Source organism: Armigeres subalbatus, chromosome 3, assembly GCF_024139115.2.
Source record: "Armigeres subalbatus isolate Guangzhou_Male chromosome 3, GZ_Asu_2, whole genome shotgun sequence".
NCBI classification, from domain to species: domain Eukaryota; kingdom Metazoa; phylum Arthropoda; class Insecta; order Diptera; family Culicidae; genus Armigeres; species Armigeres subalbatus.
The window spans coordinates 324,660,234-324,685,176 of record NC_085141.1 but is presented as its reverse complement, the minus strand read 5'-3'; the positions used below and the strand labels follow the sequence as shown (position 1 = coordinate 324,685,176).

The 24,943-nt window shown below is 37.9% G+C and overlaps 1 protein-coding gene across 5 annotated transcripts in view; it reads left to right on the top strand.

The window, feature by feature from the left end:
• Positions 1 to 24,943, top strand: part of LOC134225515 (serine/threonine-protein kinase Wnk-like) — a 145,807-nt gene that overhangs the window by 67,186 nt on the left and 53,678 nt on the right. For 4 of the 5 annotated variants that reach the window (XM_062705680.1, XM_062705681.1, XM_062705682.1 and 1 more), the window contains exons 3-4: positions 11,323 to 11,532; positions 12,793 to 12,977. In XM_062705680.1, coding sequence (XP_062561664.1) covers positions 12,943 to 12,977 — 35 coding nt within the window. In that variant the 5' untranslated portion in view covers positions 11,323 to 11,532; positions 12,793 to 12,942. Of the gene's footprint in view, positions 1 to 11,322; positions 11,580 to 12,792; positions 12,978 to 24,943 lie in introns of all 5 variants that reach the window. The other variant, XM_062705683.1, reaches the window with a different exon arrangement.

Here is a 24,943-nt window from a genome sequence, read left to right as displayed (position 1 = left end):
ATGGCTTCGTAATAATCAAAAGAGAAAGTAGACAAAGAGAGCCTCTCTTTTGGACTTACGACCTTTTCAAAAAATCACGCGAGAGTTCTTCTTTTACATTCGATCTACATTTCAACAGGAACTTGGCCTGATTTTTAACTAAGTGTTCTATTGACATTTTCACAGCTATTAATTGCAATCTTTTATATGCCCATCAATTGTATGAAAAACTATTGAGTGGCACGCATTATGCCCACCTAAAAACATCTAGCATCGGGCTGAGAATCGATCTCGCCATTTCCGAATTGGCTAACCGCAAATCCCTGGATCTTTAAATTAAAAATATTGAAACAAGGATTCGGCATGTGGCTTGAAAGATTGGAAATTCATTACTTCAGAGCGATTGAAAACCACAAATACTTGCATTCTTGGATATTGAACCTCAAAAAAACTTGGTACGATCCAAAGAGAAGAACTCAACTCTGCAATCTCCCATATCAGGGGATCGCAGATAGAATTTGATATACCTATGCGAACAAATATGAATGAGATTAGGTAAATGGTCACCACACGGATAGGCTTTTTGAATATTTCCCAAGAAAAAACGAAGGATAAATTATAAGATCAGGATTACGGCGAATTACTTCTAGAGGACGATGATACGTTGATAAAAAGCACCGCCCTTTGATTCCGTAATTAGTCGAAAGCAGGGAAAAGCAATACTAATTCAAAATTTTGAAAGAAATGAAGAGAATAAAAATGAAATAGGGTATCTGTTCCTATATCAATAACAATAAGACAATGCGCATATGAAATGCATTGATTTCTCACCCAATAATCAAGAAACATGAGAATAATTATGCTTGGCTCATGTAATTTTTAATTGAAAACAATTTGGTAACTTCAAAAATGAAATTTTCATCACATTATAGAAGTATTTAGCTAAAAAACATCATCACCGCCATGCACCTATTTCAATAACATTCAAAACCAGTCAATCCTATGCCTGTACCTATATCAATAATACTGTTTCCAACATAAAATACGCACACTATTACTTGTGTGTATACGTAACGATATAATTGCAGTGATGCCGAATTCTACAATGTTTTGTATTTGAGTTGAAATATAATTACGAAACTGCTGTTTTTGTTGCAGTTTTCCATCTTATCAGTTAAATTTTGTGTTTGTCATAATTTATCTTGTCGATATAATTTATTTTACAAACATTAGAGTTGAATTTCACAGTGAAAGTTCATTCAAGCGCTTTGAAATAAAAATCTAGGTCGGCAACCCTTGAGAGTACTGCAAGCCATGTAAACAGTTTAGGGAATACGAACAAGGATAATTTAGACGTTGTTCGAAATAAACCTATATCAAACTATAGGAAATCGCGTTGGTTTTAAAATATAATTATATTCATAGTAAAAATGTGATGTGCTTTGTGTGCTGTGAAGTGAATTTTGAAAGGATAGAATTGTTTTAGCTTGAAATTGAGTGGAAAACAACGGCGTGAAAACCGATGAATCTGCTAGTAGCAATCGAGCAGTGCATCAAACCATCAGTTCAGAGGTAGGAAAATGAAAATAAAAGTGCTTTATAATTTTATCTTTTGATAATTTGATTCTTGCGAATTGAAACATTACTTAAACAAAATCTAGAATAATATTCCAAACATTCAAGAATGTGTTCCATACGATGTGAGAAATTGTAAATAAATTGATTTTTTATTCGGTTTATCGACGGTTGGGATTAATATACGGGCTGTTATTAATATGGGAACAGATACCCTACTTAACATATACGTCATGTCGTTGATTTTCTCTCTAGAACAGCACAAACACCGCAGAATTGATTCTCCAGAACGTCGCCTTAGGGGCAAGCCAGAGTAATGCGACGAACTCTTCAAACCAAAGTGAATAGTCCTTCCGTTACGCGAGTCCAAATCATAAATGTAGCCATTGTCTTGCAAAATGTCGTGACCATCACCAGATGATCAGATATGAAAACAAAAACCACCACGCTTTTAAATGATGTTCTTTACTGACAATCACTGCGAGCGCATCGTGACATTTAGAAGCTGACACGTGAGTACCTTAGGTAAGCGTGACGGTAAGCGTCGTTTTTAATTGATAAATTGGATAAATCAATAGTTAAATTAAGGGTTCATTCACAAATTACATAACGCTAAAATGGACCTGGGGGCTGAAAGCCCCCACCCACTTTCTCGTAACGTATTTTGTATGGGAGGGTTCTGAAATTTGTATGGGCCGTATTTGTGAATGGCTCTAACTAAGTTTTTACCAATTTGATCCAGACTATCTTTTGAAAAAGGCCAATTTTTTTTATTGATTTTTTCAAATGGATACAATCAAAAAACGACGCATCCTACAAAAAAATGTTATATGGGTGACTATCGCAAAAGATATCGGAAACAATTCTAATTGAGCCCTACACTGAAAAAAATTAGTTTCAAAAATTAAAACTCGATTTGCGAAAAAACGCTTTTTTTGATTTGTATGAAATTGTGTCTCAAGATAGTTCCCTACCAACCGTCCATACATCGCAAGCTGGGCACTTTGAAGGAAAAAAAGTTTTTCTAACAAAAACTTTTCTTGTCGAAATTATTTTCAGTGTATTTTTATCCGTTGCGATTAGTTACGACCTAAATATTGTACTCTGCTTGACTGTACAGGAATATTTTAATATATGTATGTATATGTTAAATCCACTGACACTCCTTGACACTGAGAAAAAAATCAATTCCGACAAGAAAAATTTTTTGTTAGAAAAACTTTTTTCCCTTAAAAGTGCCAAGCTTGCGATGTATGGACGGTTGGTAGGGAACATAATCACCTATCTTGAGACACAATTTCATCCAAATCAAAAAAAGCGTTTTTTCGCAAATCGAGTTTTAATTTTTAAAACGATTTTTTTCAGTGTAGGGCTCAATTTGAATTGTTTCCGATATCTTTATTAGAAACTTTGACTGATTTTGCGATAGTCACTCATACAACATTTTTTTGTAGGATGCGTCGTTTTTTAATTGTATCCATTTGAAAAACCAATAAAAAATTTGGCCTTTTTCAAAAGATAGTCTGGATCAAATTTGGAAAAACTATGTATGTACTTTTCTTTTAACAGCACCTCTTAAAATATTGCACAAAAAGTCAATATAAACAATAAGAACACTTAAATGTTCCCAAAAGTTCTATTTTGGCTTCATGCATTTTTATCACAGCAAAAATCCATTAATTCCGCTAAGTGGATTGTTCCATTGCTGTCGAGCGTTGATTTCGAACCAAACACCGCATAGGTCAAGTGATCATCACGATAGTCAAGATGACATGGATATGACAACCACAACATCAGGAAAGTTTTCCTATCATTCATGCTGGTGATCACAGGCAGAAGAAGTGAAAACATGGTGAGTGATCAAGCGCTAGTTGCTAAAATGTCACTTTCATGGTGATCGTTACACCAAGCATGTGAGATCCACATTGAGCATCACAATTGAGTACTTGACACATGACCTGGATTTTGTTATTGTCACGCTTTGCTTGTACGGTGACACTTTGCAGCACTGGTAGCCAAATGTCATGGTCAATCCGAAAAAAATCAAGAATCTTCATGGCTGAAATTGAAGAGAGAAAAAATGACAGCACAGAAAAGAAAAATACTTCCTTCCTGGCCAAGGGCTACTTAGCCACAATCTCTCATATTCATCAGCTTTTTGTGTATACAAACCATACGGATTTCTAGACGAGTTTTTATTTACATAGATTTTACGAAGAAAGTTTCCGTGGATGTTAGAAGGTGGATATTCTAATGAACTTTCTATCAGAGTCTCGTAATTCTCGTGTATACATGGATGAGACAGTGTGCCATGAGCTTCAAAAGCTCATGAGGCGTTTCAATTTTTAATGCGACTCCCCAATGTTAATGTTAAGTTCACAAGCTTCGTGAGATTCCCGTGTGCTAAACTTTATGTGCGCATATCAATCGTTGCTCAATCACATCCTTTTTTGTACGTATGATGTCTGCATTTTATAAGAATTCGAATATTTTTCCGTGAAAAATTTCCGAATGAATTTCTCGTGGGAATTCTAATAAATTTTATGTGGAAATTCGGAAGGAATTCGTGGGAAGAATCGGATAATTTTCCGTGGAGATTTAAATTAATTTTTCGTGGAAGTTTTACCTTGGAAATTAGAATAAATTTCCCATGGAAATTTGAATGAATTTCCAGTGAAAATTCGAATGAATTTCTCGTAGCCGCATTTCTTTTTCTTTTTGTGTGAAATTTCGGATGAATTTCCTGGAAAAATTAGGATGAATTTCTTGAGGAAATGGGGATGAATTTCCCTGAAAATCTGAATCAATTTCCTGTGATAATTCGGATGAATTTTCTATGGAAATTCGGATGAATTTTCCGTGAAAATTTGGATCCAGAAAATGAAATTCGGATGAATTTCTCCTGCGAATGAATTTTGGAAGTATTTATCTTGGGAATTCAGATGACTTTCTTGTGAATATTTGTATTTGATTTTTTTTAATGCATTTCCTGTAAAAATTCTGATGAATTTCCCGTGGAAACTTGTATAAGTTTTTTTTAATTCGGATGAATTTTCTGTGAAAATGTAAATAAGATGTTCGTAAAAATTCGAATGAATTTGCTGTGGATAATTTTTTTGTGGAAATTCGGATGATTTGCCATTGAAAAATTGAGTAGGAGATTTAAAAGATATTTCTGTGGTAATTAGGATAAAATTCGTAAAAATTCGAATGAATTTTTCGTGGGAATTCGACTGAATTTGCTGTGGAAATTCGGAAGAAATTTGCGCGGAAATTTGGATTAATCTTCCATGGACTGTTTTGTCGTGTTTCTGCTCAGTAAGCAGATAGTTCGCGAGAAACCCGAGTTTGTGGTTCTGTTTTTAACGTTCGGTGAATAAGTGTGCCATTGAACGTGTTTTGTATATGATGCTAAATATTTACAAGATCTGGGTTACTTTGTTCTAAATTAATGAATATATTTCAATATTTTTTCAGCATATTCTATTATTGACAAATGCTCTATATTGTCGAATAGTGCTTCCTATTAGGAATCTCCAGTAGCCTTGCGAGCAAAGGCGTGGGATTGCCAATCCGGAGATGGCGAGTTCGATTCTCGTTCCGGTCTAGGATGTTTTCTGGTTGGAAACTTTCTCGACACCCTCACTAGTAGATGTTGAACTAACATTCCTTCCCTTCCTTCCGTGATTGTAAGGACGTGGCCAGGTATACAACTGCTACTGTATAGGAAATGGTACTAATCACAAGTACCAATTTGCGACAACATACAGTAGATTGTTCAGTTCAGTTGATATGCTATGCTAGATTTGAATCAATTTTCCATGGAAGTTTGAATGACTTTTCCTTAGAATGAATTTCCTGTAGAAATATGAATACATTTCTCGTGGAGATTTGGATTAATTTTCCGTGGAAGTTTTAATAATTTTTACTTGAAAATTTAAATGAATTTCCTGTGAAAATGTGGATAAGTTCGAAGGTCGGATGAAATTGCTGTGGATTCGGATGATTTTATGAAAAAAATTGAAATAATTCTTTAATGTCGAGTATAAAAGCCCTTCGCGGTAGTAATGATGGAAAACGACATACCACCTACGCTTTGGCAGGCTTCTTAAGACCAAGAATATCTCCAGGAGTACGAGAAAACCGCTAATTAGCATTTCGTTGCAGCTTGTGGATTCCTCAGAACGCTTTATCGATATTCTCTCTCAAGTTTTGTCTAGAGACTTGTCGACATTAGTCGTGTATATCCAATTATGTTCCATTCCAGGCACACATTTCAACAAACTCTGGTCATTCGTTGTTAACATCTTAATTTTATCACATTATAACGCTGTACAGGAGAAGTGTTTTAGACTAATAAACAGTGTTTTATCGTAAACCAGCAAGAGAATGAAGGAATGACCGAAGTATGATGTGTGGCAATAGTAGAAATAATCATATCAATAATACATCACTGGTGAAGGTGAAATCTCGCTTAACTTTTCAAAAGGACCTAAGTAACATTTTTTTCATGAATTAATTTGAATAGCGCAATCAACAGAAAAACATGAAACCTTTGATTGCAATACTCAAATTAATTCATGAAAAAAATGTTACTTAGGTCCTTTTGAAAAGTTAAGCGATAAATAAGCTTCAAGAACTGACAATAGATTGAAGAATACATTAGAGACAGGTAACAAGCAATGAAGAACATGATGGTTATAATAATTATTATTTTTATCAAAGTGGTTTGCAGCAGTTGCCACTGCAAATCTCTATAATGGATATATAAAAAAAAAGTTTTGCAACCCTACTGCCGTAATCTGAAAAAGTGTCGTATGCGCCATTTTACAAAAATGGTGTTATCGAGTAGTACTCATCGAGCTCTTTAACAGAAAAATGAAAAACATGCATGTTGTAATTTGGCGCTTACGTACGTCACTTTCTCAGATTACTTATACTCATCTTTAAATCTTTACTTACTCATCTCATCTTTAAAAAGGTGTTGGAGAAGAAGGATGCTAACATATTGACAGACACAAAAATATTCATTCGACAAAGAATTGGAAAGAACTTTTTTTGGCTGTTACACACTTTTCAAATGTTGATTTAGAACTATCGATTTTTCAAATACATAGTTCGAGGCTTTTAACCTTAACTTAGACAATAAAACTAAATAAATTTATGACAGGAAACGTCAATTAAAATCACTTTTAGAATAAAATATAATCAATCGCGATTTTCTTAAATTAGAATTGAAATTTTCATTTAAATTCTCAATATTTATCTGAAATTTTTCAAAAAATAACAATAAATATGCGGGAATTTTAAAATGAAAGTTTATTGGGTGATTTCCTGTGGAAATTCGGTTTATTTCCCGTTTAAATTTTGTATAGATTTCCCGTGAAAAATAATTTTCTGTGAAAATTCAGTTGAATTTTCCGTGAAAATTTAGATGGTTTTTCCGTGAAAATTTGATGAATTTTCCGTGGATTTCCTGTGAAGATTCGAATGAAATTCCTGTGGAAATTAGAATGAATTCGCCGTGGAAATTTTAAATGAAGAGTTCAAATGATTTTTTTGTGGACATTCGAAAGAAATTTGCGTGGAGATCCGGATTAATTTTCTGTGGAAGTTTGGATGATTTTTCCTTTGAAACTAGACTGAATTTCCCGTGGAAATTTGGATAAATTTCTCCTGGATATTTGGAATAATTTTCCGTGGAAGTTTTTATTATTTTTCATTGGAAATCAAAATCAACTTCCTGTGAATATTCTGATGAATTTCCCGTCGAAATTTGAATGATTTTCCCGTGGAAATTCGGATGAATTTCTTTTGGAAATAAAATTCGGATGAATTTCTCATGAGAATTAAATTCGGATGAATTGTTCCTGGGAATGAAATTTGGATGAATTTATCCTGGGAATGAAATTCGGATGAATTTCCCGTGAAAATGTGGATGATTTTTTTTGTAGAAATTCGGATGAATTTCTTGTGAAAATTCTAAGGAAATTTCTGTCGGATGAAATTTCTTTGGATTCGGATAAATTTTCTGTAAATTTAGAATTAATTTTCAGCAGAAATCTGAATGGATTTCCCGTGGAAACTAAGATGAATTTCCCGTGAAAAATGAAATGACGTTGCTACAGAAATTCGGATGAATTTCTTGTAAAAATCCGGATGTATTTGCCGTGGAAATTAGGATGTGTTTTCCATGGAAATTTGGATGAATTTCCTTGACAATTTGAATGATTTTCCTGTGGAAATTCTGATGAATTTCTTGTGAAAATTCGAATGAAATTCCTGTGAAAATTCGGATGATTTTTTCCTGGGATTGAAAATTAGATGTTTTTTCTGGTAATGAAATTCAGATGATTTTTTTTTTTTTAAGTTTTTATCCCGTAGAGTCGGATGAATTTCCCGTGTAAATTCGATTGATTTTCTGTGAATTTCCGTGGAAGTTTCTTTGAAAATTCGGATAATTTTCCCTTGGAAATTCGGACAATTTTTCCTTTTAAGTGCGGTTGCATTTCTCGTGAAAATTCAGATGAAATTTCCGTGAAATTTGTGACCGTTCATTTTCGGATCACAATAATATATTTGGTGGAAAGGCCAGTTAGTAGTTTAGCCCGAACAATAATTGTTATAAATGTCTGCGTTGTCAAAAATGTCTGAATGTTGGATAAACTTCCTTTAAACTTTTTGTGAAAATTCGGATGCATTTCCGTGGTAATTCAAATGCATTTTCCGTGAAAATTCGGATGAATTTGCTGTTAAAAGGAAGCTGTTGAAATTCTGATGAATTTAAAAATACAAATGTTTATTACCCGTCTAATCATTCTTAACATATTTCAATTTTCTGGTTAACATAATATAACAAATAAGATTCGTTTCATTTTACAAAATAACTTGAATTAAAATTTAAAGATACCGTTCCATCCCGTAGAGTCGGATGAATTTCCCGTGTAAATTCGATTGATTTTCTGTGAATTTCCGTGGAAGTTTCTTTGAAAATTCGGATAATTTTCCCTTGGAAATTCGGACAATTTTTCCTTTTAAGTGCGGTTGCATTTCTCGTGAAAATTCAGATGAAATTTCCGTGAAATTTGTGACCGTTCATTTTCGGATCACAATAATATATTTGGTGGAAAGGCCAGTTAGTAGTTTAGCCCGAACAATAATTGTTATAAATGTCTGCGTTGTCAAAAATGTCTGAATATTGGATAAACCTCTGTCTCCACTTAATGTAGTGTTTGAGTGATATTTATTTTGTGTTCAGTAGTTTTGGTTGATGTCTTCTTATTTTTTATTCGTTTTGTTTATTTCTTTTACTCCGACTTTAGTTTATATTTCATTTATTTATTTATTTATTCTACTTTTTTTTATTTATTTATTCAATTGTTTTATTTATTTATTTTTTTAATTATATTTTTTTATTTAGTCATGTAGTTTTTCTTATTTATTTATTTTGTACACTAATTATTTATTTATTATTTATTCATTTATAGTTTGCTTATTTATTTACTTATTTATTTATTCATATTCTTTGTATTTTTTATATATAATTGTGCAGAAACAAGTATTAGGGTATTTTAATTTGTTAAGGCTAAGCATGCAGCAGTCGGAGTAAATTTGTAAATTTGTATAGGATATCAACTAAAATATTTTATAGGGTAAGGTTCCTGTTCGTGTTGGTACATTCACCATCGCTACTACTATCATGATCGTCTTATTGATGGCCATAATCGTTTTCGATTGCTTCATCATGGTTATCGCTCAATTTTGTTGAGTTATGTGTCGTGGGAAAAGGATAAAAATACCTTTCCCTGAATAGGGTGAGGTCTCTTTTTTGAATATAGTCCGGAGGAGCGAGGATAGTGACGGTTCGTGGTATAATACGTCTTTTAAAACTAACCGTTAGTAGTTCCGCGTAAGTGTAGTTCAGAAGATAAAACTTAAAATTTATGTCTTAGAACTAATTAAGTTAAAACCTGCGAACTAGATGTGTGTTAAAACAGTTAAAATACCTCGGATAGACGAACACCTTTGAAGCTAATCAATAATACCATAATCGATTGGGTATGTGCACCAAATAGTAAAAAGTTAAACCCAATAGCGTTTATATCACATTAGGCTTTCAACGTACGGATTTCAAGCGAGCCAGTGGTGAACAATTTTCTGCAGTGAAAGACATTGATGTGGTCTAGTGGACAGTATGAGTGGTATTTCGATAATTCTGTTACTGCGCAACTCACAAAAGGCTGGCTCGCTTGATAAGGACCACTAAAAGTGCACGCAAAATCGGTACCGCTCCCCGGATTCGGAACTGTGGCCCACGTTACATTGACCAAACCGTCGGAAAAGTGAGTTCCCTTGTCAAGTGTGGGAACATAAGAAAGAAGCTAGATTAAGGCAGAATCGAGTTGGAAAATGACCCTAAAGAAAACCGTGTTGAGGATAACTGCTCCTATGGTGCTACTCTTACAGGGGTTCTCAACCGGTTTCCACAAAGTTTCACACAGTATCAAATTTCAGATGAACTTCTCGTGGAAATTCGGATGGTTTTTCTGTGAAAATTCTAATAAAATTTTCTGCGAAAATTCTGAATAAATTTTCTGTAAATATTTGAATGTTTTCCCGTGAAAATTCGGATGAACTTCCTTTAAACTTTTTGTGAAAATTCGGATGCATTTCCGTGGTAATTCAAATGCATTTTCCGTGAAAATTCGGATGAATTTGCTGTTAAAAGGAAGCTGTTGAAATTCTGATGAATTTAAAAATACAAATGTTTATTACCCGTCTAATCATTCTTAACATATTTCAATTTTCTGGTTAACATAATATAACAAATAAGATTCGTTTCATTTTACAAAATAACTTGAATTAAAATTTAAAGATACCGTTCCATTGAGTAGATAGATAGATGTCTTACAAATCTATCGTATTGAAAAGCATAACGATTCTCATGATGATATTTTTTTTTAATTAAACGCAGAGTCACTTTAAGTTTAGTTTGAGTTTAATTTGATTAATGAAATGTAGCTTAGAAGCAGATAGACGAAACATATGGGAAACAGATGAATCGTTTATATTGGATGTGTCATTTCAGGTCCCGTTTATGCGCGTTTTTCCCGAAATATTTAACTTTAATCAAACGGTGCACAGGTTGAAGAATCGATCACTTGACGCCTCTGTTAAAATTAATTTTCTTTTGAAATTCGAATGCGTTTTTTGATGGAAATGCGTATTAAATTCCCTTAGAAATTCGAATGAATTTCCCCTGGAAAATCAAATAAATTTCCTGTAGAAAATCGAAATAGTCGATTGAATTGATTCACTCGGATTATTTTGAAGAACTTCGTCATTTCAGCTTGTCTGTTAATTTTAGTTTAGAGACAATTTAATAATTACTGAGGCAATGCCAATAGAATACTAAGTTGTAAAGCAGTCCAAGTTCCAGATGGCTCTACATTCCATACAAGAAGAAGAAGAAACGGTTTATTTAGTTAACCTTCATTTTCTCATTCCCTTCCTATTATTATTCTAATACTATCTACGTCTTCTGATTTATCACTTTAAAAGTAAAACTAAATTTATAACATACAAATTTTTCATGTCATGTTTAATTCACTGACCAATACATTTCTTTATAAATTTCAAAAAAAAATTAAAGTAGTTTTTTATTTGTTATGTAAATTCTATTATGTCTATTGTGTGTAAGAAAATGTATCCGATACATGTGTTAAAACTTTGGACTAAATCATAGTTTTACTTTCTTTTCACTTTCAGAAAATCATCAATAAATTCAACAAACCCTAACGTCGTAGTATAACAATTGCGCAGAAAGAGAGCAATAAAAAAACCCAACAAGACACCGATGCATCATCATCCTTGAAACGTGAGCCCAAAAGAGGCCGACACCTCCAACACCGGTTGCAGACAACAATTCACGTCACTCGCGCACTTCCCGTATCAATCGATAGTAGTTGTTCAACAGGCGTTAGTGACATTCCTACATCATTTTTGTCCGCTCACTTTCTGTCCTTGTAAGAAAAACCCCCACCCCCACATCCCCGTGTCCTGTCCATTCTTGTAATGTGGTAGAGAGTAACTTCACCGCAAACCTTCTACGGATGTGGTGCGATTTCTTTCGCGTTCGCGTTCATTGCCTTCGATTGCAGTGGCAGCAATAGCAGCAGTTCTCTTGTTTCCTGTTTTTGGCTCGAAAGATCAATCACCGGTTCGGTTCGTCTCCATCCAGGGTTCCGTTTCGTGATAATGCTGTATAGTAGCGCGGATCGGCTGCAAGGCAACAACCTTTCGAGAATCGGAGAAAACCGTCGACGAGTGCCCTTGAGTGTAGAACAATCCTCAAAGGATTTCCCCCCAGAGCACAACCGACGACGCTAATAGTATGGTTTAGTTTATTAGTCTATAGTATACCTCACACGAAGAAGACATCAAAAGTAGCCGTTGATGCGGTAGGAAATCAAATTTCCACAAACCGCTAGTTTAGTAGAGGAATATTGAAATAATTAATGCAAGCAACGTTTGATCTTGTTTCGAAACAATTATTATCGTTATCAGCAATTAGTAAGGCATTTTTCATTTGAGATTTCCTAGCACGTAAGACCCGCTGTAGTAGACTTAGCAAATCGCAAAAACTTATAATCAAAGAGACATACTTATCTTATACTATTTAGGAATTGTAATCCCAATTTATCGCCCTTAGTGTATTTGGCGGATGTGCTATTTATTCTCATTAGACGCTTAGCAACCAATTTCAACGTCCGACTCGACTTTCGAATTCAATTTAGGAAAGATACCAAAAATCCAAAAACTTCCGAAACAAAAGAACTGTATTTAGGCTTAGTTTATTTCACTGGTTGGCTATCTTATTAGTTTTATGTTTTCCAGTCTTTACCCTTTACTCTCTCACGCAGTTGAATCATAATTTTCTCCAAAGATCCTGAAAACTTATCCTAGTCCTACGCTTAACACCGGCACGAAACTACTATAAAACTTACTACGAGAGCAACCAATCTTCGTCTGCAACGACAACAGAATATCGTCAAACTAAAATTGTGTTTATTGTGTGCATGTCTGTGTCATAGTGAAAGTCATAGTGAATTTGCATCGTCTCGAACCTCACGAGAGCTGTAAAAAAATCAAACAACGGAAGAACTAGTTCAAAGAATCATTTTCCAATTTTTCTCTCGCCCCTTGCTGACGACGACGACGACGCGTACAACTGGACAGTTCGAAGGTGAAAACATCACTCGTGCACTGTGATAAGTGTTCGGATCGGTAAAACAGAAGTAACCGGTGCTGCAAGGAGGAAAGCGTCATCAGAAACAAACAAACAACAACAACAACACCCGAGAATAATGCCGCAATAATGCTGTACAAATGGGAGCAACAAAAAGAGCATGTTTTAGCAGAAGGTAAGTGGCTGAGACTTATTTAAAGTATGTTCGAGTATCAACAAAATTGTGATTTTTTTGTACTTGGTACTCACTATGGGGGATCCCCATACAAGCGAGCGGTCAAAAATAAAATTGGACTTTTAAAGTGATTTTCCACTTAGTTTTAGCTGTGTATGGTCGAAATAGCATGAATATACAATTTCAACCCCCCTTTGGGGATCGTCTATGAATTACGTAATTATTTTTTCATAGGTTCGATTAACGTGACAAAGCAAACCTATTTGGGAAGTTGAAATTTCGTGCGTTTTCTTAAGGAGAAGGAAGGGGCTGTACAAAAACTAAGTTCAGCAATTTATGGACATTATGGCGGCGATCATGTTAAATGACATTAATTTCATGACATTCCGTGATATTTTTGTTCTCACTCTCATGCCTCACAATTTGTATTTAGAACAATTTGTTTGACAAAGTACTAGGATCCGAAGGATCAGAAACCATAAAATGTTAATCAAATAATCAGAAGTGAAAATAACTGTTCAAAAAGGTTAGTAGCAAATTAGAAAGCGCAATCCCATCACATTTTTACGTGTACAATTTATTCAAAAATGAGATTAATATATTCTCAAAAATGTGGACATTCATTGTGGAATGTAAGAATGCTCCATTCTTCCGAAAAGCAAAATTCTTTTAATTTAAATAACAACACTATTTGAATTACTTTTGATTTGTTTTCATGATTTCTACAAGTTATATACAGCATCATTCTTTTTCTGTGTCAAGGTTTAAGTCTTCAATGATATTTTCTTCAATTCCATCAACGATGGAAGATGAGATAAATTCATCTAAAGTATTAGAAGATAAAGAACTTTTGAAAATCTTCAAATATTACAAAATTACGCATGGCATAAGAATAACTAAGTGAAAAATTTATTCCCAACGTCCCCTCGTTACCCAAATCGAACTTAAAATGGATCTGATTCATGTAAGGCACGAAGGAAAATGTCAACATATGCCTCTCTTGATCATTTTCTTGCATTATGAGTTCTAAATTTCTTCAACTGTTTATATTGACTTTCCGCTGGTTGTTCAGCCAGTGAACCTCAAAGTGTAGATGAGTGAATAAATATTTCCCTACCATTAGCCAGACATTCATGAACACTAGCAGGAATTTCATACGCTCCGTTCTAACTAAGATATTGTTCGTCTTTACTTTTGCAATAAACATGTCGGGAATTATTGATTCCAGGAGATTTATAAATATTTACATATTATGAAATCTCATATTTAGTTCTCCATCAGTAGCTAATGAATAGCTCAGAAAATTAGGTTTAGAGAATGACTCAAACCACTCAAGCCCCAAACGCATTTCAGCGGAATGGCGACGGAAACGGTAAAATTTGACAGGAAATATATGAGCGAACTGTTAAATCCTTCCGTTACCGTTGTGCTGCATTGCATTGGGGGTTTTATTCATTTACTCCTTTGAAAAGTTAATTAAATGAGCTCAAATGGTTATAAATAAAGTCGAAGTTATTACCAATAAATGTATTTTGACCATACCCTTTGAGCGCATAGTTCAGTCTGACCCATTTTCAATAGGAAACGATGGGACTAGATTTCCCGTCGAATGAAACTTGTTGCGAGAAAATCGGACACAAATAAGTGTCTAAATGGCGATTGCGTTCTTTTGCGCACATACATACAGACGCGCATGCACACACATACAGACATCACCTCAATTCTTCGCGCTGAGTTAGTTGATATATACCACTAGGGGTCTCCGGGCCTTCTATCAAACATTCGTTTTTGGAATGAGCATTAACCTTGGAGTACGAGAGAGGCAAAACACGGTAAAAAACAAATGAAAAAAAATCAGAGTGACTTAACTCTGTTAATTGCAAATACTGGCAAGAAATTCTTTCGGGACATTTTAGTCGAAGCTTTGTCCTTGATGTGTATCATAAAAGAACCCGGGATTCCTGAGGAAAAAAAGTTCTTCACTATCAAAGTTGAAAATAGCGTCGTTTTGAAAAAATATTGCTTCCGCATTTTTTCAATTTTTTTCACAGTGTAACCATTAGTTTTTGCACACCATTTAAAAGCTTATACAATAACCTTTGTAATGATGTATTAACATTGAAGAAAAACATTTAAAAAATATTTCAATAAATAGTTGAAAATAAAATATTTTTCAGAAAATTTGCTAACTTTTTTACCCATTTCTGACTTTGCCACCTTATATCTTTGGAACTAGTGCACCTAGAGACTTCAAATTCAGAATTTCTCTTAATTAGAGTATTGACAATGGAGAGAAAATATTTTAAAATAATTCGGAAGACATGACATTTTCGATTAATGACCGCCCGAAATCCTATAGTGGTACTGATCAAATTAATCGCAATCCTGATCATGGTTGGGCATTACGTTTGGAAGCTATTTATTATTTTGAGAAAGTTAGTATCACTGCTAGATGGATGCTTTTTGTTTATTTTAAAATTAAGTATGGCCTTTTGTAAGCTTTACAATAGAACCATTCTAAAAACTAGTAGGTATGAGTAATTGATAAGCGCATGAGTTACAATGCAGGACACAAATCGATTTCCATTAATTGATTGTGCCACATAAAGCTGGTAAACGTCATGGCAGTGTTATCTGAGTATAGAAATCAAGCACAAATGTGCCCGACTTGCAGTTTGCGCCATTAAATAAATAATGCAGCTCATAACTCTAAAGCATTGTATTGTCTGCATAAAAATGCAAAACAAACTAAAACAGTGTCGCTTTTCTATGCCAGCCCTGAAATTTATTCAGTGCCGCAAATTATCATTACACGTGTAATATTAAATGGAAAAATTAAATCAATTCAGTACTCTCGTGTTGTATTCTGTAACTAAACACCGCTTAACCAGATGGATGTCATTCATCATGGACCTATTCAGAAGATTTAGCAGTCAAACAATGTTAAATCACATACCCCAACAATAGGATAGGGTTACATCAGCTTGGCCCGTTGCGCAACCATCATCCGTTCCATTCGTCTATTCATTAATGTGTCGGTCGAAAAAAAAACATCCATCACCCTGCGTGATTCGCAACCCCGGGTCAATGGCATAATTTGGCAACTCTGAGATCATTATATTATCTACGTGTGGTATTTGCCATGTTGTGCAGAAAATGCTGTGCAATTCGTGTACCGGAATGCGAAACCGCGCGTAGTTCCTCGCCCCATTCAGCAAAAGGTTCCCGAGAGTGCGACCGACCATCGTCGAATTTCGTTGTATAGGGCAACTGCAGTTAGTTGTTCCTCGGTCGGTAGTTTCACTCCTTTATGATAACTATAATAGACAAGAAACTAAATAGCCGGACTCTGCTGCACAACAACTTTACCTATAAGAAAATGAAAAAAAAACGGCAGAGTTGTGGCCAAGCAAGTCAGTACCGACTGGTAGTGTGTGTATTAGTATTAAAATGTGGAACTATTACCCACCGTACAGTTTGCATCTCCTTTGGTCTTCTCTTGGGTACAGTGATCAGATCAAAAGAGTGATTTCTGGGGATTGAAATACTGTGCAACATATATTTGCCATAAATAGATTACAGACTATTATTATTAATATCTTTAGGTTTTCGGCCCTGGACCGGTTCGCCTCGTATCATCAGATTACAGACTAGATTTATGCGGCCTGGTTCAGTCAAGTCTAGTATCAGTGTTGTAATAATCAGTTCTGACCCAGATAAATGCATGGAATCATTTACTTAACTAAACTCAATTTAAACTGCTATTTGAGCGACCCTGAAACTCGAAATACGCGCATTATCCGATCCTTCGTCGTTTTGGCAAGTAGTTTTACTTAATACTTTTAACTGCATTCCACGTACCCTAAGTGATGCAACCAGAGCTTAAAATATTCATCTTCATGAAGCAACTTCGGTCCGAATTTTGACAAACATTGCATGAATATTCAAAACATAGAATGACATAGTCAGAAGACTACTCCACCAGTTCATTCGACTGTCACTGAGTCTGTTCACTATGTGCAGAAAAAAACATAATTATCATTGTTTATGTTGATGTTTACCGCTGAAAGTGCCTCGCGGATGCAAATCGGATTCAGTCTTGTGTGATAAATCACTTTACTCATTTGAAACGTGTTCAGATTTCAGATAATTTATCAATTTGTAAAATAGCATTAGCATTAGCATTGTTACGGTGTAATTCGTAGATTGAACACTAGTGATACTCATGTTTTACTTTTGAGATCCTTATCTAGAATGCTATCAGAAATCAAGAAGGGGAGTGGTCCTTGATTTCAGTCTTAAACAAAAATAACAAAAGCATGAGGATGATGTGTATCAGGTTGGACTAGCGTCTAGCATCGTTGATTTGTTTTGCTCCTTTGTTTTTGATAAGAGAAGAAAGAGTGGAGGAAATAGAAGAGAAAAAATAACTCAAAAGTAAGTTTGAATATACTCAACGCTAGATACTTTTCTTTATTCCGTGTGTAGTCAGCTCTGAAAGTCTCAGCACCCCTGAGGCTTTGTAAAGTTTCATGTTTCAGATGGCCGTTTAATTGACGGAGCCTCAATATTTACGCGTATGATACGCCTGACCCAAGGCGGATCATAACTAGGTGATGATGGCCTGGCTGGCACTTGGTAAAATTGTTTGAAGTGCTCAAATCAGTGTTTCAAGCTGGCCCGTCGCAATTTTCCCGAGAAAGTCCGCCCACACTCGCTTGTTCCGTCGACATGAGCGCTTCGCTTCCTTTTCCAGAATCACGAAACGTTGACGTGCTGAAACTCTGGCTCCTCTGGTTTTTGTACGCTCTATCACGGCTTGGTCTCTCTTCTTATGTAATCTTGACCAGTTGATGGTGAAAGAGCGACCTTCGGATCATTATTTCGTTGTTACTTTATTAATGCAGATCAGCCTTTGGAATTGTGTCAACGAAGGGATTGAATTCGCCGTATAAGTTCTACTTGTCTTGCAGATCGTCAGCATAGATTAGTTTGAAACTTTGGGTTTTACTAAGGTTCCGAACCCTTGTTCTGAATCTGACGATGGTTCCTCTCATTTAGAAAGAGGCATCCGAATAAAAATGTCACACCAAATTCAAATAGGTAACAAAAAAAAACTCAAACCCGATTCATTGCACGCTTGTAGTAGTAGTACGCTTGGGATGTAGTCAGGGATTGAACTTATCATTTCATTATCATTTAGTATTCAGCCAATAACTCATTTCAGAGGCGGAATTCCGAAAAGTGTTGTATGGCGAACTTCTAGCGCTGATTCCCCTCTACAACTTTGTCTAAGGGTACTTTGCTCTATGTCTAATATTCACCGCGGGAAACGCTAGTATCTTTTAATATACTAAATGATAATAACACTTATTATCATTTAGTATATTGAGTGATAATAGCGTTTCACGCTGTGAATATTAGACATAGAGCAATGTACCCTTAGACAAAGTTGTAGAGGGGAATCAGCGCTAGAAGTTCGCCATACAACACTTTTCGGAATTCCGCCTCTGGAATGAGTTATTGGCTGAATACTAAATGATAATGAAATGATAAGTTCAATCCCTGGATGTAGTACTACAGTAGTACTAAATAGTTATGTTTCGGAAGAGTATGGAACGACAATAATTCGCGTTTAGATGACCCAAATATTAAAACTTGTAAACCTTGGAGTTAATGAAGTTAATTATGAGACGCATCAATTAAGAAAGAAGCGGATACGAATTTGGTAGAACTGCTGAACACTCTGACTAATATGAGCTCCGTGTACAGGGGCGATTCAAGTATGACGGCAACTACTTTTTGAGATTTCTAGACCCCGCCCCCTTTTATTCTGGAACTTTGAAGAGCTTCCGACGATACCCGCTCTCCTTCGTTCCCAGATACAACGCCAGCATATGTAGTACGGAGTCTCTCAGATGCCCAATTGCGTGACACTGGAAGCAGATCTTCCTGTGTCCGACGTAGAAAATTCTTCCCTAGATGCCGGCTACATCTATTGATGGAGGAATATTCTTTCCTACCTCCATATGAACACTTCGAACTCAAGTATACAGATGCCCTCATCCAAATTCGGAGGAAAATTTCTCTTGTATTCATCAACTTTTCCAAACAGTCCGAGCACCAGCGATAACTTTCATCATTATCCTACGGCGGCAGATCAGACACAAGGCCGTAACACACCTGCCATTTCCATTAAACAAATTTTGTCTGCGCCTTGTTCTTCTGGACTGTCCAATGACTTCCAAGACTGTCAACTGGCAAACATAACTGAACGGTATTGATAAAAACTCTATCATCTATTCCGTTGATTTGTAGCTTTCTCAACGACTGAAAAGAAACTATCGGCGAGCCAAAATAATGTGCACGACCGATAAACAACGAGGAACAAAAGCACGTGATTGCCTGCTGCTGATGGCAACGACATCACAAAGGCTACACAGAGCACGACAATTTCGTCTGTACCTGACGACGACAATGACTAAAACTAGAAATGTATCAATTGTGAAAGGCGTATTCAATTTGGTTCAATGGATCAAAAAGGGCATGAAACATTTTTCAAAGGAGATTTGTTACGCATGCAAACCTTAAAGACTATACTCCAGGGAATTCTCGGATGGCCAGAAATGGAGCAATTGTAGAAGTGTCCAAGTTGGTTCTTAGAATTAAAAAGGGAATGGACCATTTGTAAATTGTTTAGTTACGCGTGTAGACCTTAAGGTCTATACTCCAGGGCAGATGTTCCCAAACTGTTTGGAAAAATAATTCACCTAGCAGAATCCTATTTTGCGAAGGTCCCGTAGCGTAGTTGGCTACACGTTCGCCTTACAAGCGGATGGTCATGGGTTCGATTCCCAGCCCCTCCACCAAACCCTCGTCAGTCGCCGGATCCGCAGCCCATACGGTGGCGTTTGGGGTACGCGCCTTACCGTCACGGCTGCCTGATGACGACTGACAACTTGTTCTTCTCGGACGTTACCCGGATGGCAACCGAAACAATGCAACGATCAATGGATACACGACATGGAAGAACGGACACAATGGACTCACGATGAGATGGCTGGCAACGACAACAATAATGAGTAATGGAAATCTAAAAATAGATTATGTGTGGCTTTTGTACAACAGAATATCACAGTAGATCTCGGCACAGTAGCGGTTAAGTATCACAGAGTTCCTAGCAAATAAAGAAAGGAATAAAAAATCAAATTTTGCTTGGAACAACCATCTCTTATTTGATTGAGTAAATCATAATAAATGGCTTCATGCCCCTTCATTGTTTTGCCCAAATCTCAGCATTTTTTTATTCTATTTCAGAGGTGGACACTAAGTTCAGCATTCATATTTTTACTATTCTCGATTAAAAAAGGAAGGTAATTCACAAAATTAGTTTTTCTTTAGTCAATCATCATTCTCTAGTCATTAGCTTTGATCCAAATCTAAATACTAGTATAGAGCTTAAAACAAAATAGGTATTAAATCAGGAACTACACTGGCCGAGGAGCTTTCGGATGAATTACTGGAGGAATCGCCGCCGATAAATTTTCAATCGGCGCATAGGTCAACCCACGAGTCTCCTGAGGGTCGCGACCTGCAATGGAGCAATGGTTGCAGATGCAAAACAACTTCTTAACTTTTGAGTTTCTTAGATTGCGTTGTTTGTCTTTAAGATGTCGATAAAGTTTTTAAAAAATAAAGAGGAGTCCATAAAATAAAGTGGCGTATAAAGGAAGTACGGCAAGGGTACGGCACGGCAAATGCTGGGTAAAGCGTACCACTGGTACTTCGCGTACCTGAAGGAATAAAATAGACCCCATCCTGCGGTCCTTAGCCTCTTACCCAGCAACTCCTATCCCTACCTCCCCGCGGTGCTGGCCGGGATACGAGCAACCTTAGGGAAGATCGGGTAACCAACCCCGGTGGGAACTATGGTCGTATGCTGACGGAAGGGGGGGTTTGCTCCTCTCCGGAGGTGCAAATCTTATTGAGCGTCTGTTCTCCATGTCAGGATCGGCTCACAACAGCGTCTGTTCTCCATGTTAGGGGCGGTTGATCATCGTCCGAGTGCCAGCCAGGGACTCTAAGTGAAACTGTGCACCATGGTTCACCGGAAATAAGGAGGAATGGTCCTCCGGAAATTTAGGGGGTTTGGTGTCAGGCCCTGCAAGCCAGCCTTTAAAAAATCATAAGCAACGAATAATCAACAAGAGAGTACGGACCGGAACCATCGGCGAAGACCACTGCGACGAAAAGGGACTAGCGATTGGAAACTCGGTTCGTGGAACTGCAAATCTCTCAACTTCATCGGGAGCACACGCATACTCGCCGATGTGCTCAAGGACCGTGGATTCGGCATCGTAGCGCTGCAGGAGGTTTGTTGGAAGGAATCAATGGTGCGAACGTTTAGAGGTAATCATACCATCTACCAGAGCTGCGGCAATACACACGAGCTGGGAACAGCTTTCATAGTGATGGGCGATATGCAAAGGCGCGTGATCGGGTGGTGGCCGATAAATGAAAGAATGTGCAGGTTGAGGATCAAAGGCCTGTTCTTCAACTTCACCATAATCAACGTCCATAGCCCACACACCGGAAGCACTGATGATGATAAGGACGCATTCTACGCGCAGCTGGAACGTGAGTACGACAGCTGCCCAAGCCACGACGTCAAAATCATCATAGGAGATTTGAACGCTCAGGTTGGCCAAGAGGAGGAGTTTAGACCGACTATTGGAAAGTTCAGCGCTCACCGGCTGACGAACGAAAACGGCCTACGACTAATTGATTTCGCCGCCTCCAAGAATATGGCCATTCGCAGCACCTACTTCCAACACAGCCTCCCGTATCGGTACACCTGGAGATCACCACTACAGACAGAATCACAAATCGACCACGTTCTGATTGATGGACGGCACTTCTCCGACATTATCGACGTCAGGACATATCGTGGCGCTAACATCGACTCTGACCACTATCTGGTGATGGTTAAACTGCGCCCAAAACTATCCGTCATCAACAATGTTCGGTACCGACGACCGCCGCGGTACGACCTAGAGCGACTGAAGCAACCTGATGTCGCCAATGCATACGCACAGCATCTCGAGGCAGCGTTGCCGGAAGAGGGTGAGCTCGATGGGGCCCCTCTTGAGGACTGCTGGAATACAGTCAAAGCAGCCATTAACGACGCAGCGGAGAACAACGTCGGGTATATGGGTCGAAGTCGACGGAACGATTGGTTCGACGAAGAGTGCAGACAGATTCTGGAGGAGAAGGACGCAGCGCGGGCGGTCGCGTTGCAGCAAGGTACTCGGCAGAACGTGGAACGTTATAGACGGAAGCGGAGACAGCAGACCCGCCTTTTTCAGGAGAAGAAACGCCGCCTGGAAGAAGCGGAGTGCGAGGAGATGGAACAGCTGTGCCGTTCTCAAGATACACGCAAGTTCTATCAGAAGCTCAACGCATCCCGCAAAGGCTTCGTGCCGCGAGCCGAAATTTGCCGGGATAAGGATGGGAGCATCTTGACGGACGAACGTGTGGTGATCGAAAGGTGGAAGCAGCACTACGAGGAACATCTGAATGGCGCTGAGAGTACAGGCAGTGAAAGTCAAGGCAGTGGAGGAGATGACTACGTCAGTTCAGCGGACAATGGAAGCCAACCAGCCCCCACCTTGAGGGAAGTTAAGGATGCCATCCAACAGCTAAAGACCAATAAAGCAGCTGGTAAGGATGGTATCGGAGCTGAGCTCATCAAGATGGGCCCGGAAAAGCTGGCCACTTGCCTGCACAAACTGATAGTCAGAATCTGGGAAACCGAACTGCTACCGGAGGAGTGAAAGGAAGGGGTTATATGCCCCATCTACAAGAAAGGCGACAAATTGGAGTGTGAGAACTTTCGAGCGATCACCATCCTTAATGCCGCCTACAAAGTGATATCCCAGATCATCTTCCGTCGTCTGTCATCATTAGTGAACGAGTTCGTGGGAAGTTATCAAGCCGGCTTTGTTGACGGCCGCTCGACAACGGACCAGATCTTTACTGTACGGCAAATCCTTCAAAAATGCCGTGAATACCAGGTCCCAACGCACCATCTGTTCGTTGATTTCAAGGCGGCATACGACAGTATAGACCGCGTAGAGCTATGGAAAATTATGGACGAGAACAGCTTCCCTGGGAAGCTTACCAGACTGATCAAAGCAACGGTGGATGGTGTGCAAAACTGTGTGAAGATTTCGGGCGAACATTCCAGTTCGTTCGAATCGCGCCGGGGACTAAGACAAGGTGATGGACTTTCGTGCCTGTTGTTCAACATTGCGCTAGAAGGTGTCATGCGGAGAGCCGGGTGTAACAGCCGGGGTACGATTTTCAACAGATCCAGTCAATTTATTTGCTTCGCGGATGACATGGACATTGTCGGCCGAACATTTGCAAAGGTGGCAGAACTGTACACCCGCCTGAAACGTGAAGCAATAAAAGTTGGACTGGTGGTGAATGCGTCAAAGACAAAGTATATGCTTGTGGTCGGAACCGAGCGCGACAGGGCCCGCCTGGGAAGCAGTGTTACGATAGACGGGGATACCTTCGAGGTGGTCGAGGAATTCGTTTACCTCGGATCCTTGCTAACGGCTGACAACAACGTTAGTCGAGAAATACGAAGGCGCATCATCTGTGGAAGTCGGGCCTACTACGGGCTCCAGAAGAAACTGCGGTCGAAAAAGATTCGCCACCGAACCAAATGTGTCATGTACAAGACGCTTATAAGACCGGTTGTCCTCTACGAACATGAAACATGGACAATGCTCGAGGAGGACTTGCAAGCACTCAGAGTATTCGAGAGACGGGTGCTTAGGACCATCTTTGGCGGTGTGCAAGAAGACGGTGTGTGGCGGCGAAGAATGAACCATGAGCTCGCCCAACTCTACGGCGAACCCAGTATCCAGAAGGTAGCTAAAGCCGGAAGGGTACGATGGACAGGACATGTTGCAAGAATGCCGGACAGCAACCCTGCAAAGATGGTGTTCGCTTCCGATCCGGCAGGTACGAGACGGCGTGGAGCGCAGCGAGCGAGATGGGCAGACCAGGTGCAAAACGACTTGGCGAGCGTGGGGCGTATCCGAGGATGGAGAGATGCGGCCTCGAACCGTGTATTGTGGCGTCAAATTGTTGATTCAGTGTTATCTGTTTAGATGTTAACTAAATAAATGAAAAAATGAAATAAAGGAAGTAAAAAGAAGTATGGGAAGAGGAGGGAAATTGTTTACAAAACGGACCATTTTGTGTAACCTAGTGCGTGGTTCCAGAGACGAGCCAGACAATGGCGGCAAGTCTCTCTTTATTTTTTTATTCCTTTCTTTATTTGTAAAGGCACTCTGTGTTACTTAACCGCTACTGTGCCGAGATCTACTGTGATATTCTGCTGTACAGAATCCACACAGAGTCTATTTTTAGATTTCCACTACTCATTATCGTTGTCGTTGCCAGTCCATCTCATCGTGTGTCCATTGTGTCCGTTTGTCCATGTCGTGTATCCAATGATCGTTATACTGTTCGATTGCCATTTATCCGGGTAACGTTGGAGGAATGCGCCTCCGAGCAGGGTTGCCAAAAATACAGATTAATCTGTATTTATACAGATTTTTTACTAGTTTTTGAACACAGAATCTGTAATGCAGATGTACAGATTTTTTTCAATCTGTATGTACAGATATTTTATATTTACCAGATCCATATTATGTTTTTGCGACTCGGGCCGATAATGGTTTCGTAATTTACTAAACTTAAAAACTACACACCAGTTGTTATTTTATTTTGCCAGTACGTCCATTCTTTAAGATTTGAAATGATGGAAGTAAAAATCACTTTGCTATTAACCCTTTATAAGGCAGTGGCAACTATATTGCCACCAACAAATTATATTTTTTTCTATTTATTAACAAGAGCTCTACTTATTATTTCTCATGTAGTGGCTT